The following is a 15,115-nucleotide window of genomic DNA, read 5'->3' as shown; positions in this document are numbered from 1 at the left end:
GTCTTGCCACACAGGAGAGACGCCAGGGCACGGACGGTGGATAGGGCGTGGAGGAAGTGGTGATGACGTGGCAGCCGCGGTAGTAGCTGGAGTAGGTGACCGGAGTTGACAGTCGAATAGTGAAGGACTGGTATCGAACAGCTTGGTGAAGTAATACCTGTGGTGAAGGCTGAATTGTGTCTGGCGTGCGACGAAGCAGCAGCGACCTTCTCATCCCCCCACCCCCTAGTGGGGCTGCGAACAAGGAAACGAGCGGCGGACAGCCTACCCGCTCGTTACAGCCCTTACAATAATCTCACAAAAAAAAATTCATTATTAGAGAAGACATTAATCATGTCCAAATGTGGCTGTATTTCTTCAGTAACCAAAAAGTAACGTACAGGTTTATAAGAATGGGATATCGACATAGTGAGGGCGTGCATGTGTTGGCAGATCTGCTGACTCTAAAAATTTTCCATTATCCCACAAATTTCCACTAACACGTAATCGTTTTTGAAATGTGTGGGGATATCTTTTAAAGTGATTAATGGCAGAAACAGTGGCCAACGCATCAGCCAGCGGCTGATGGGAGGAATGACAACTTAACGTGAGCTCAGTGCTTCAACACTGGTGAATAAGTCTCAATTTATGCTTACCTTCCTTAATTAATGTTTATTATGCTTGGTTTTTATGTTTGCTTTTTTTTTCTTGCAAGGGTAGATGGGATTTTTTGGGGGGGTGGCTGGCCTCTAACCTCCTGAATTTGTTATATTCTTATGGAATTTGTTGCTTCAAAAACCGTTGATTCCCTGTCCATTGACTTTTCGTAGTCCTCATATGCATCGGTTATCGAGATATACCCGCACAGTACAGAGTAGGTATTAGGTTGTTGCAGGTGTGTATTGTAAGATCATTAACATGGGCTACAGTCTGGACAAGTAGAGTCTTAGTAAAATCCTACAAGTTCACATTGGTTCAATATGTACACCCGCCACAAAAAGTTCTTGAACGCTTAAGGTTTATACAATATGACAAAACAAACGAGAAATCTGAACATTGCTCTCTGATGAAATTTTAGTGTAAATTAAATTATTTCTTTTCACCTGTAAATGCTATCAAGATGTGCAACATATACTGTACCGGGTTTTATTATGAAATATTGAGTCACTTCACAACCAAGCATACCAACCAGCCAGAGACAACACGAGCCATAGTGCTCATTCTGAAATCTGTTGTGCTCAACTGTCAGCAAACAGTAAGTTGACTCAACCAAGGATGGCTCAAGAAAGCTACTGTTTTCCCTCAAGCACCTCAGTCAGGTTTTTCATTCATATTCTCCCATTAATGCACAAAAGACAATTTTGGTGGTGAACAGGAAAAAATTAAGTATGAGCTCATGAAAAAAGATGTTCTGAATCTTTCTAGGATGAGAGCAGTTCATCTGCTGATGTTAGCATGAAGACTTGAGTCTAAGTCATGGTCACACAAGATGTGAACCAAAATACAACAGGGAGAAAACATCTCAACTTGATATTTACTGTATCAGAAGCCAAATACTGTAAAGGCATACCATATCATACTAGCCCAAAACTTATGACCAATTTGACTTACAGCTGTGTGTGTAGAACTTTATATCTCCCAGGTTAATCCTAAGCAAAACACCATACAGGTACTGTAATTAGTGCTTCCTGCCTTAGTAAATTCTTACTGTTACACAGTGAAGAGCATTTTAAGAGATCCTTGGTAAAATTTCAGCATTAAAAACTACACTTCAGAAGCAAGTCATCTATACCAAACTGTATTTTACATTTATGTCTAATGTGTTTAAATATATTTCCTTTATTATTAAATATGTTGTTCAGTATATTTTTATATATTTTCTTGCAGAAAAAAAGTCTCGTCTGTGCCCATATCTGGACACCATTAATCGTCACATGCTTGACTTCGACTTTGAGAAACTTTGCAGTGTGTCACTCTCCAGGATAAATGTGTACGCCTGCCTCGTGTGTGGCAAATACTTCCAGGGTGAGTCAAGTTCTTCTTTTTAGAAATGAAACATCTTATGTAGGCTGTGTCCACCAGTGGCCTTAACATACAGGACAATACTGCAACATTATACTGAGAACTAACTAATCTAAGCCTGGATTTTCAGAGGCTTATATAGCTAACTACAGTTCTGTACAGTACAGTAAAGCCTCGAATAATGGCGTTAATGTGTCCTCCAATATTGCAGTGTACGGTGAATCGTCTTATCGCGAATCATTAATTACCATTAAAATAAAGCAATAATAATGAGATGCGTTCCCAAGTGTGACCTTTTCATATCTTTTGTGTGGCTTTTTCCCTCTTTTCCCCCAAAACTATACAATTAATGAAAATTGCAAACTATATTCTTTAAATAATGCTTATGAATGCTCCTTATACAATATAAATTAATAATAATATGGTCACACAAGAGGAGATGGGACGCCATTGTTTTCGTTGGTGTTTACAGCCGGGAGTCTGGGACTATAGTTCTACACGAGAAAATGAAGACAATATTACCCTGGTTGTAGCTGTAGTAAAATTAATGTAAAAAAATGAATATATATGTTTTAAATAACGTTATTTTATGTTAATAAATGGAACAATAGAAGTAGCTAACCACTAATGGCAAAGAAAAAAAAAGGGATGGATTGGAAACGGCAACATATACTGTACATGCGCATTTAAGGATACCGCGTCATTTATCTTTTTAAGAACATGTACAACAGATTCATTTTTGTTTATTACTGAATATGTATTTGATTGAATTAATCTTTATATATGCAAAATGAATAATACAATTCATTAATAATACGTAGAATATTAAAACACACAAGAGGATAAGAAATAGCATTGTTGTCAGTGTGTACACCCATAATGTCAGTTATCCACCTGAGACTGAAGAAAATAAGACCCTGGTTGTTGTTGTAGTAAAATTAATGTATGTTTTAATTAATGTTATTTAATGTACAGTCGAAGTAAGCACTGATATTAAAGAAAAAGTGAGACTGATAGTGGAATGCCAGTCATTTATCTTAAGAATATTTACAAAAGATTCATTATTGTTTATTACTGAATATGTATTGATTGAATAAATGTTTATATATGTGAAATGAACAATGCAATTCATTAATAATACTTAGAATATTAAAACACGCAAGAGGAGACAAGACAGCATTGCTTGCGTGAGTGACGATGGTTCTACATAAGAAATTGAAGAAAATAAGACCCTGGTTGTAGCTGTAGTGAACTTAATTTAAAAAAAAAATTAATACCTGTATGTATGTACAGCTCCTCCCCGACTTACGACCACCTGGACATACGACCGCCTCAGTTGTACCAAAATTTTTTCAAATTACGTATTTTCGAGTCCCAACATCAGTACACAGACAAATTTTTCATGTAATTCACTTTTAAATGGCTGGCAAACTTAAAAGTGAGAGTTTTGTGGTGCTAAGAAGAAAAAGAGACACCCATTTTAGATTTTCTATGTATTATTTAAGCATTTTCGACTTACGACCTGGATTTGGGCCCTTAACCCCGTTTTAAGTCGGGGAGGAGCTGTAATGTTATTTAATGTTAATAAATGGAACACTAGAAGTAGCTAACCACTAATGGACCATTAGTAATGGTAAATAAATAAGGCGAGACGATTGGGAACGCCAACGTATGAACAGTAAGTGCGTGTATGTGAAAACATATCGTCTATTCTCTACATATGAATATGAAAGCAACACTCATTTACTGTTCATATATGTTTTAAATAATATTTACGAATGTAAAACAAAAATTCTACTCACCAATGGTGGTAAAGTCTAAAACATAAGGACAGCCAATGAATATTGTGCGAGTTTTTACTCAGATGACAAAGTCATAAGGTTCAACCCTGGCTGAAGCTGTAGGTTCAACTCTGGCTGAAGCTGTAGCTTTCCATAAAGCTGTTGCTGAAACTGTTACTGAACCTGAAGTTGATGCTGAAGCTGCTTATGATGCTGAATTTGATGGTGTAGCTGAAGTTGATGGTTAAGGCCTTCGAATAATATAGCTGTCAAAAGAACCTTGTACAGCTGCATTCTTTTCTCATTATGCATCTTTATGTAGAGGTCATTTGCATTTATTTGAAGTTTATTGCTTTGTTCTGTGAATGGATCCACTTCACAAAATATGTTCATTGCTTGCTCCAATAATATCCACAGACCTCTCACCCTTTTCATTTCGTTTTAGCACATCTAGTTTCTCGGCTAAGTTTATACACTTTCTATTAGCTTTTGAACCAACACTACCACCACTTGCTCTCTTGCTCATGTTGAATAAGGATGGAAAATGCTCTAAGAAACCTGAGAAAGTTTTTCTCCAGTTCCTGTTCCAGATGCGTGAAAACAAAAGGCCCGCCAAGCTCCGACTTTTGTTTACCATTCATTAGCCAGGCAGCTTCTTTGCGCAAGGCGCTCTTCATTTTTTTTTTACAGTAATTATTATTTTTTATTTTTTATAATACATAATGGGATTTAGTTATTATTTATATGAAGATGTAATTTTACTTTATTTTTATTTTATTTTGGTCGTACAGTACTGTGGTCCCTCGGTTAACGAGCACAATCCGTTCTAGATGATTGCTCGTTAACCGAAAAACTCGTTAACCGAAACCATTGTTTCAATGGGTTTTTCAGTAATTCGTTCCAGCTCACCGAAAATTGCCTAAATTCAACAAAAAAAAGGTAGAAAAGTACACTTACTTTGAGGTGTGTATGTAGAAGGCTCTTGGATGATGATGCTGATGTGAGAAGAAGGGAGAAGAGAAGGAAGTGGAGGTGGAGGAGAAGCATTTTACTGCTTCTTGGAAGGTGAGTCACCTTCCATGAAAATGTCAGGAACCTCTGGACTGACAGATTCTCCACCATGAACATCCTCTCTCCTTTTTGAAGTGGAAGGCTGAGGGCTAGCATCTTGTTCCCTCTGCCTTTTACTGAAGAAAGTGTCAATTGTGGTCTGTGGGGCATCTCTCCTCCTCACCATTAACTTATTTTTAAAGAAGGAGACCATCATGTCCTCAACATGACACAAAGTTAGTTCAGATTTTTCCACATCTGTGTGCCTTGAAGCCAGTTTCCTGAACTTCTCCCAGTAGTAAATAACATCTTTCAACTCTGAAGTTGACATATGGTCATCACTTTCCTTTTCCTCCTCACCACTGTCAGCCTCTAACATCTCATCCAGTTGCTGCAATTCTTCAGGAGTAAGTTCCTCCTCATGAGACATCACAAGCTCTTCGACATCCTTCTCCTCCACTTCAAGGCCCAATGACTGACCAATGGACACAATCTCCTGGTCCAACTCTGTGTCATCCTGAAATTCCTCAAAATCATGGACTACTGATGGCCACAGTGCTTTCCATGAAGAGTTGAGGGATCTAGTGGAGACTTCTTGCCATGATGACACAATCAATTTTATAGCCTCGAGGATGTTGAATTGTGTCTTCCAGAACTGTTTCAGTGTTAGTTCAGGATCAGTGAATGTTGCCTGATGACACCTCCTAAACATTTTCTTCATGTACAGCTTCTTGAAGTTGCTGATCACATTCTGGTCCATTGGCTGTATGATTGATGTAGTGTTGGGAGGCAAAAACAACACTTTCACAAAGTCAAATTGGGACTCCAAAGTTCTGGCAAGTTCAGGGTCATGCCCAGGGGCATTATCCATGAGGAGAAGAGCCTTTAAAGGGAGTTTATTGGTGGTTAGGTAGCTCTTCACAGAAGGGCAAAACACCTCAACAGCCCATTCATTAAAGAGCTGTCTTGTCACCCATGCCTTACGGTTGCACTTCCAATAAACTCCAAGCTTTTCTCTTACCACTTTTTGTTGCTTGAACACCCTGGGGTTCTCAGAGTGGTAGACAAGCATAGGCTTCAGTCGGAAATCCCCTGAAGCATTGACACCAAGCAATAGAGTGAGACGGTCTTTCATGGGCTTATGCCCAGGTAAAGAGGCTTCATATCTGGTGATGAATGTTCTTTTGAGCATCTTTTTCCAAAACAGCCCAGTTTCGTCCACATTGAACACTTGCTGTAGAAGATGATTTTCCTTTTCCATTAGTTCTTTAAACTCCACTAAAAACTTTGCTGCCCCTTCCTTATTAGCACTAGCAGCCTCACCATGCCTAATAACACTGAAAATGTCACTTCTTTTCTTAAATTTTTTGAGCCAGCCTTTGCTGGCCCTAAAATCTTCAAATTCTGTGCCTGAAGAACCAGGTTGATCTATCTTTAAATGTTTGTTAATCTCCCTGGCTCTTTCACAAATAAATTCAGTAGAAACTGAACACCTATCATCTGTTTTTCCCTAATCCAGAAGAGAAGTAACCTCTCTGTTTCTGCAATTAGGGATCTACTTTTAATCACTCTGGTAGATTTGTCTCCCACTTTCACTTCTTTAAATTTGTCTTTCTGTGCAAGAATTGTCGACACAGTTGATGTCGACATGCCATATTCTTTGCATTTGTTCTAATGCTTTCTCCATGTTTTTTTTTATAATTTCCTGCTTAGTTTGGATTGAAATCGCTTTTCTTGATCTCTTTGGCCCCATGCTGGATTCAAACAATCTCAACACGTGATATTTTAAGTTTAAACTTGCTGTAAATAAAGAATATTTTCTTTAAAATAACACTGCACTGCATTATATATTGCCAATATGTAAAATAAATTTCAAAATGACCAATAATTTGCTTGGAAACAGAAAAAAGAGTTTAGTTGAAGAGAGTCTCAAGCAAGATGTTACCTCCACTGAAAAGACAGAGAGACTAACGCCTGTTTGGTGTCTTGGCAGGCTGGATGGCGCACATAAAGCTAGTTTCCCTACATTCAATTATGTTCAATAATTGTTAAAATGACTACAAAATTTAATATTAAACTTTTAAAATTATTGAATAGTATAAACTTCTTGATATTGACTAAAATAGTAAGGAATTTAAGCCCTAGAACCGGTTACTGTATTGACGGACTAATACTACAGCTGGTGGACCGCCAAATGCAAGCGAAAACATGTTGAGGTCGGCTCGTAAGAAACTCGTTAATCGAGGGATTGCTTGTTAACCGAAGTTAAGAATTTTATGGAAGGTAACTAGTTAACCAAAATCTCGTTAACCGGGACGCTCGTTGACCGAGGGACCACTGTATATACGAATGAAATATGGACGTAAATTGAATTGGGTCCTAAATTAAATAGGGTTTAAATATGAAAAGTTGTTGGTCAAACCGTTTTTATCAGAGGCTTTACTGTACAGTATTACTGTATCTTTATCTGTAAGTATTGACCCTGGTAAGTGGCTGAGGCACTGATGGTGGTCAGAATTGGTGAACTTTTGTAAGTAGATATTTCTTCATCGCCAGTTATGGGTAAAATTTTTAACTTCCTAAGTGTTGTTGTGTTACTCCTCCTCACCAGCACAAGGTAAGTATCCTCTTGCTACCATACTAGCTACACATTAAACTTTGCTGAAACTTGGCATTGTGAAGGCTTTTATATACAGTATATACGGTACATAGTTATACCACTTCTAGCAGTCAGGATGTGTTTCATGGAAAGAGTGTTCTGTGAAACAGTGCTGTAAGAGGTCAGTGTAACATTGATCTATGAGAGCTTCATTTGGGCATTAGTAATACAGTACCACTAATAATTATTTTGCAAACACGATAAATGTACAGTATAACAAATATTTTATAATAGTACGTATTAATTTTTAAAGATACAGTACTAATGACATAAAAATAAAATAGAAACAATTTGCATACTGTCCTCACCAGTGCATTTGGTTGGAACTTGCCTACTACATTTATCTCCATCTGCTGTCACTCCTTCTCCTTCTATAAGGTAGCAGAGACAAGGTGGGTGGAGGTACTGCTGGGAGGATGGGCCAGGTTGTGGCTCAGAAACTGCTTGACTCTTAAAGATGGCATCTCTGGTAGACTGTCTTGTCCACTGTTTCTTCTCCCACAGCATTCCTAGGCCCCAGGAGAGACATCTTGGTCCCTTGGTGTTATGTATGGCTTACTGGTCCCTCAGACCTCAGTTACCCTTCCCTCCACCTCTGTCCACAATATATTAAATACCTGTATAGTACACTGTATAATTTAATACAATTTTTGCAAGATTTAACACCTGAAGAGCTCAATATTTTTTCTCATGAGTAACATTCACGTGTGTCCAAGCAAGGAAACAAGTTTCTTTAGTGAAAGTTCATTCAAGCAACTTACTTTCTCAGGGAACAATTCAAATGAAAATATGCAGCGTGTCTATTAGGCTGCACTCAGCACCCTGATGGCCTGCCCTTTGGACCTGGTTCTTTGGCACTATTTACACCTCTTCTCCTGGGCTGCCTACCAGAACACTTCTCCTGACAGCACTGCTGTATTCCCAGTCAAGATCATTGTTTGAGAACATACTGAGGCCCTCATTGATCTTGGCAATGACGTCATGTTCCTTGATGGAGCTTCCTTGGCATCGTCTTCCTTCTCAGCCACAACATTCTGTTTTTCTAACTCTTATAGCTCTTCAGTAGTAATGTTCTCCATGAGAATGCAGCAGCTCCTCCACATCATTTGCATCAACTTTATCTTATCCAATATGGTTGGCCTGTTGAACAGTGTCACTTGTTATGGCAGGATGCATGCATCTTCAAACTTACGAAAGTCCCAAAATGCCTCTGGCCACACCTTGCGCCTCACACCATTCAAGCAGCTGCGGATGACTTCCTTCCAGAAAGAACTGTACCGTTGTTTTTAATTGTCTTCTTTATGTTGTACAACTTCAAAAATCCCTGATTGACTGATCTTGGTCATCCTTTAAGTCCAACATCTGTTTGAATGTGTGCCTCAGGTAATAAGTTTTGAAGCTTGCCATGATGCCCTGGTTCATCAGCTGTAGTACAGAGGTGGAAGGAAGACCATTTTCACTAACACTGAAGTGTGTGGTGTTGACGTTTTTGGGGCGATCTGGGGCATTATCAAGTAGCAGCATCACTCTGGGCTCCAAGTTTTTTCCTCACAATATTACTAAAGTGCAGGACAGAAACTTGACACAAACCACTGTTGATAGATGTCAGCTGTAACCCTTGCTTCTCTGTTTGACTTCCAAAAGACAGGAAGATGCCTCTTTGAGATCTCCTTCATTGCTTAGGGTGTTTCAGAGTGGTACACAAGCATCAGTTTTAGCTTGAAATCACCTGCAGCATTAGCACCCAGCAGAGCATCAGGCTACCTTTGGTCCTTTGGTGGCCTTGAATGCCAATGCATAGGTTAAAAACTATAAATATATATAACAAAATGTTTTGCGTACAAAGAGATCTGTAATGACACAGCATTCCAAGAGGCAGGACTTGAAGAGGTGTGGCTGTACCTTTGTAAATTGGTAACATTTATAACACTCATTGCTTCATAATATTATTAATAGGCAGAAAAAAATACACCAGTATAATTTCAAACAAGCTTGAGTGAATATTTGAAAGAAAAAATATGGAAGTTTTGTACATTATTTTAATATAACCTGTGAACTATCCCAAAGAAATAAATTAAGGCTGACTATAAAAGTTGTGAAGTAACATTTGCTGTAATGATAGATGTACGAAATATTTCATAACAAAACAACATTTAATAATCTAAAAGACATAATGAAATGGCCGCTTAAAGGCTTTTATGCGGCAAGGACTGTTATACAGGTCAGAAGCGTGGGCATTAAACACCAGAAAGAGGTTGGAGGCCTTTGAAATGTGGTGTTGTAGGTGGATTTTAAGAATAAGTTACATGGACAGGAAAACAAATGAAGAAGTAGTAAGGTCAGCAAAAATTTAGAGGAAAATTTAAAATGTACAGAAAAAGAAAATGAGATACTTTGGTCATATAATTAGGGACGAGGGCGATAGTAACAGAAATATTGACACTCTTGGGCAGACATGGGATAATAGTAATAGACTATTACAGGGTTTTTAAGGTAATAGTCATATATCACAATTTTTTGGCTGTAATTGTAATAGAAGGCAAAATAATAGATAATATGTACAGGATGTCCTTGTTATAAAAACATTCACTCTGCGATTTTGTGGTGAAATGGTCAACTTTTTGTGACCATCCACGTAAAAAGTCCCGGCATTTAAGTGGATTCCACTCAAAAACTCTGAAAACTCCGGATAAATTCTACGGGTTTAAAACTCCTGGTAAAATCTACGGATTTTTAGCTGAAATGTTTGAAATTTCATCCTCTTCCTGGCGTCATGCACGCTCACGTATCCTCGCGCCAGTCTTCCTCTTTGTTTCGTCCAGACCAGCGCTGTGTTGTGTTTACTCCTGCCTTTGTTGTGTCTTTTCATGCATGTTATGGTGAATTATTTTAAAATTTTTGTAGCCATGAGTTCCCAACCCAAACAGCACTCAAAAGGAAGCACACTGTTATAATGCAGTATAGATGTAAAATTAGAAGTGATTAGGCAAAATAAGAGTGGGAGTGGACAATCCACCTGAGTCCTGTTTCTTTTTCATCATCTTACTAATCCTCCATCCCCCAACACCCACCTCCATCAATCCAATCAAGCCAAACATCTCTACCTTTGAAGCTAAGTAAACAAGAATTATTATACAGTCAACCCTCACTTTACTCGGTCCCACATTCCACGTTTCCACGTTTACGCGGTACCCTGCCGGAACCCGGGATGCTCACATTCCGCGGTGCGTGTACCCCTTTACGCGGAGAGTGTCCGGCTCGACGCTATTTTTAGATTCGCCCCTCTCGCCTCCGCCTCCGCAAGCCGCGCGGTAAGGTTGCGCAGTGCATGTGTCTGTTGCGTTATCAGTGACGTCATATGATGTATCGGACTGTGATTGGCCATGCATCCCTACCTCCCTCTGCTGCTAGCTGTAATTGGTTTAAAGTAATATGACGTGTCCACCCGGGGGAGGGAGGGAGGGAGGAAAGACGACGCTTGACCTAGCCGCGGCAGTTTCATCCCTCCAGGCCACACTGTAATCGTGCATCCAGTGTTCTGTAAAATGGCTTCCGCCGGACCACCGCCCCCAGAGAGAAACTTTTCCTTGCCTGGACCCAGCCGCCCTAAGCCAAAGAAGGCATGACGTTCCTTAAGCTACGAGGTGAAGTACAAGATCATCCGAGAGTTGGAGAAAGCAACAAGACAGGTTGATTTGGAGCGCCAGCATGGTGTGAACGAATCTACGATCCGGACGATAAAGAAAGATGCAGCCAAGATAAAGGAGCACATGAAGATCACAAAGTCTACAGGTGCTTCTATGATCAAGTATTTCCACAACCAGGTGCTTCTCAAGACGGAAAAATTACTTGTGAGCTACTTGGTGCGTCAGGCGCAACAGAACATGGCGGTGGACACGCTCTCTGTTAAGGAGTACGCACGTGAACTGTATGTTGCAGTGGCACGAAAGATGGGAATTACAGAGCCCAAACCCTTTAATGCTTCCTCTGGGTGGTTACAGAGGTTTAAGAAGAGGAACAAGATCACCAATATCAACATTGGTGGTGAAGAAGCTAGTGCTGACCGTGTTGCGGCTAGGGAATTTCCTCCGTTTTTACGTGAGATTATGGAGGAAGGACAGTACACCGACGACCAGGTGTTTAACATGGATGAATCTGGTCTTTTCTGGAAAAAGCTACCTTCCAAGACCTTCGTTGTGAAGAATGCCAGCAAGTGTCGGGGCCGGAAGTTGCAGAAGGAGCGCATCACCGTCCTGTTTACCACCAATGCCTCCGGTACCTGTAAGCTCAAGTTATCGGTGATCCACACAGCACGCAAGCCGCACGCCTACAAGAGCATGGACATGACCAAGCTGGATGTCCACTGGCTGACCGCACGTAAGGCGTGGATGTTCTCTACACTGTCCCTCTCCTGGTTTGATGACTATTTCGTTCCCGATGTGAAGAAATTCTGTGAGCAACAGAATGTGCCATTCAAGATTTTGTTGCTGCTGGACAACGCACCAGGACACTCGCCCCCTACTGTTAGATCGTCACCCCAACGTAAAAGTGGTCTTCCTTCCTCCCAACACTACGATCTATATTACAGCCCATGGACCAAGAGTTAATCTGTAATGTAAAAGCTGCATTCTCTGCTAAAAAATTCAACCTCCTGAACGACTATACCAACACCAAGGAAGAGTTGCGTAACCTGAGTGACACCAACACCGATAGCAAGAGCGAAGACGACGAGGATCAACAGTTGGCAGAGCAAGAAGTACTTTTAAAACAATTCTGGAGAACATTCAACGTCAAGAAAGCTGTGGACTTCTTGGTGGAGACATGGGATCAGCTGTCTGTAGCAACTGTTAGTCACGCATGGAGACATGTGTTGCAAGGCATTCCGGGTGTTAGCCAGAGTAAATCTGTGACTGGTGAGGTTCAGACTGTTGCAGTAGCAGTGGACCTTGCCAGAGAAGCTGCGCAGAGTGTTACAGCTGCAGGCTTCTCCGAGACCACCAACGACGACATCCTGGAGGTGATAAGGGATCCTGATGTGACTACCGACGAGATGGTAGATGATGATGACGTCAGTGAAGAGGCAGCTGGTGCGTCATCCCAAGAAGAACGCCAGTTATCCCATAGTAATGTAAGGGGTGCCATCGAGTGTATTGAGAAAGTCAAGCTCCTCCTTTCCGACGACCCTGACGCAAACAGGTATGAAATCTTCACTACCCAGCTGTTGCAGACTATGGAGCCCTACATCAAGGTTTATCACGACAACATAAACACCAGCCGTCAGCAAAGCATAACAGAGTTCTTCGCCCGCAACCCACCACAGCCAGCCCAAGCCAGTGATAGTGACATAGGTAGAGACAGTGATGATGACTTTGAGGGATTTGTCAGGGAGGCATTAGTAAGTGTGGATGACACCGATGAAGATTCACCTGAGGGCCAGTAGCCTGCCCTCTGCCTCGGAACCAGCCTCCATTCCCCTACGTCGACCCATCTCTTCTACTAACGTAAGTGTTAACCCCAACCTTGTTTTTTTCTAACCTAACCTTCAGTTTATTCTTCTCTTATTGACTGTTCCCTTCAATATTATGTGTGGGTGAATACCATCATAAAGTTAAGAGGTTATTTTTAGTAAAACGTACGTATTGTGTCGGGAAAAAGTGGAGTTTGAGGGTCGGGCCAGTCTCTATTGGAATTAATCCCATATGTTCTGTTGTTCACTTTACGCGGTTTTCACTTTCCGCGGTACTCCATGGGTTCATTTTTCCGCGTAAATCAGGGTACTACTGTATATTTTTCAGTGTTAAGTGGTTGTATTTGGGGGCCTGGAACGGATTAATCCTATGACGAACGAATGCTATAACGAACAAGGTTATAGAACCAATTAGATTCGTTATAGCATACCCCACTGTAATAATAGTAAATCCAGTGAAATACAGGGGGTCTCCGGTTTATGAACGGGTTCCGTTCCCGAGGCCGTTCTTAATTCGGATTTGTACGTAAGTTGGAACGCGTACCCTATATGCAATATATAGCCCAAATCCTCTGATACATCTCGAGTCACTTAATTTAAGAGAAAAGAAGAAATTGAATGACAAACCACAGTAAAGAAAGGTAAATATTTAAGTTTTAACACTACATTGAAACCTGGGGCTGGCTTGCATGAGAGATGGGCATTTGTAGGAGTGACAGAGGCTTTATTGGGGCGAAACAGAATATGGTTATGATGTAGATGTTACAGGATTGGTTCTGGAGAATCTGGTGAGGTAGAATTAACTGGTTCTGGAGTTGCTGGGAGTTGCTCTGTAGATTCTGCAGAGGTTGATGGGACTGGTTCTGTAGATGCTGCAGAGGTTGATGGGACTGGTTCTGTAGATGCTGCAGAGGTCGATGGGACTGGTTCTGTAGATGCTGCAGAGGTTGATGGGACTGGTTCTGTAGATGCTGCAGAGGTTGATGGGACTGGTTCTGTAGATGCTGCAGAGGTTGATGGGACTGGTTCTGTAGATGCTGCAGAGGTTGATGGGACTGGTTCTGTAGATGCTGCAGAGGTTGATGGGACTGGTTCTGTAGATGCTGCAGTGGTTGATGGGACTGGTTCTGTAGATGCTGCAGAGGTTGATGGGACTGGTTCTGTAGATGCTGCAGTGGTTGATGGGACTGGTTCTGTAGATGCTGCAGAGGTTGATGGGACTAGTTTTGGCTGCCTTTCGACTTTCTTAAAAACTTTTCAAGGGATGGTTGAACTGAAACTTTCTTCTTTTCGTCATAAATCACTCTGTAGCATCATAGACATTCAATAATACTTACCTCTATAATCCTTGGTGAATCTTGCTGTGTTGGAATGTTGCTGTTCAAATTTAAACAATCATTCTTCAATAAGCCTGAAACCTTCTGATATTTCTTTTGTAATGAATTGCTTTGGCTCTGGAGTTTCGGCTTCCTCTATATCCTCTGACAAAATTTACTTCTCCAATTCAATCAGGTCCTCATTGCTTGATTCTCTGGCATGAGACTCAAGCAACTGTGTGACATCATCCTCATGAATATCAAGCTGGAGTTGGTTTCCAAGGTCTGCCACTGTCTGTGTCACTTCCCCAACATCATTTTCAAAGCCCCTGAAATCGTGGACAAACTGTGAGCAGATTTTTTCCAAACACCTTTAATGTTGATTTCTTTTACCTCAGCCCATGAATCTGCAATGTTATTCACAGTATCCAAAGAATTGTGGGACTTCCAAAATTCCTTTAAAGTCCTTCCCTCTTTTCATTCTGTTGCCCTGATAGCTTGAGCAAATGTCCTTCTCAGGTAATATGAGGTGCTCCGCATTAGAAGGGGATGAAGCGCCAAATTTAAAAAGCGGAGAAAAACGAGTTTAAAGTTTTTTGAAGTTCAAACAACCACAACTTTGTTGTTTTTTAAGGTAGAGGGTTAATTTTTTTTTATCGTGCAGCTCAACCCCTCTCTTAGCGAACTGTGATAACTGGAAGTTAGTACTGTGAGTAGTTATTATTTTATCAAGAGTTGAATGAGAATAACTACCCGTGATGTACAGTTGTTTGATCTTAAAACCAACAATAATTGCATTTTTCTGCAAAATTTTCTTATTATTGTCGGCTAATACTGTAAA

At 40.5% G+C, this 15,115-nt stretch overlaps 1 protein-coding gene across 2 annotated transcripts in view; it reads left to right on the top strand.

Moving 5' to 3' along the window:
- LOC121877255 (U4/U6.U5 tri-snRNP-associated protein 2-like) overlaps positions 1 to 15,115 on the top strand; it is a 163,590-nt gene that overhangs the window by 15,671 nt on the left and 132,804 nt on the right. For both annotated transcript variants that reach the window (XM_042382906.1, XM_042382907.1), the window contains exon 2: positions 1,867 to 2,004. In XM_042382906.1, the coding sequence (XP_042238840.1) occupies positions 1,867 to 2,004 (138 nt within the window). The remainder of the gene's footprint in view (positions 1 to 1,866; positions 2,005 to 15,115) is intronic.

The sequence above is a fragment of the Homarus americanus genome, unplaced genomic scaffold (genome assembly GCF_018991925.1).
Source record: "Homarus americanus isolate GMGI-L3 unplaced genomic scaffold, GMGI_Hamer_2.0 scaffold367, whole genome shotgun sequence".
In the NCBI taxonomy this organism is placed as follows: domain Eukaryota; kingdom Metazoa; phylum Arthropoda; class Malacostraca; order Decapoda; family Nephropidae; genus Homarus; species Homarus americanus.
This window is presented reverse-complemented; position numbering and strand designations above follow the sequence as displayed.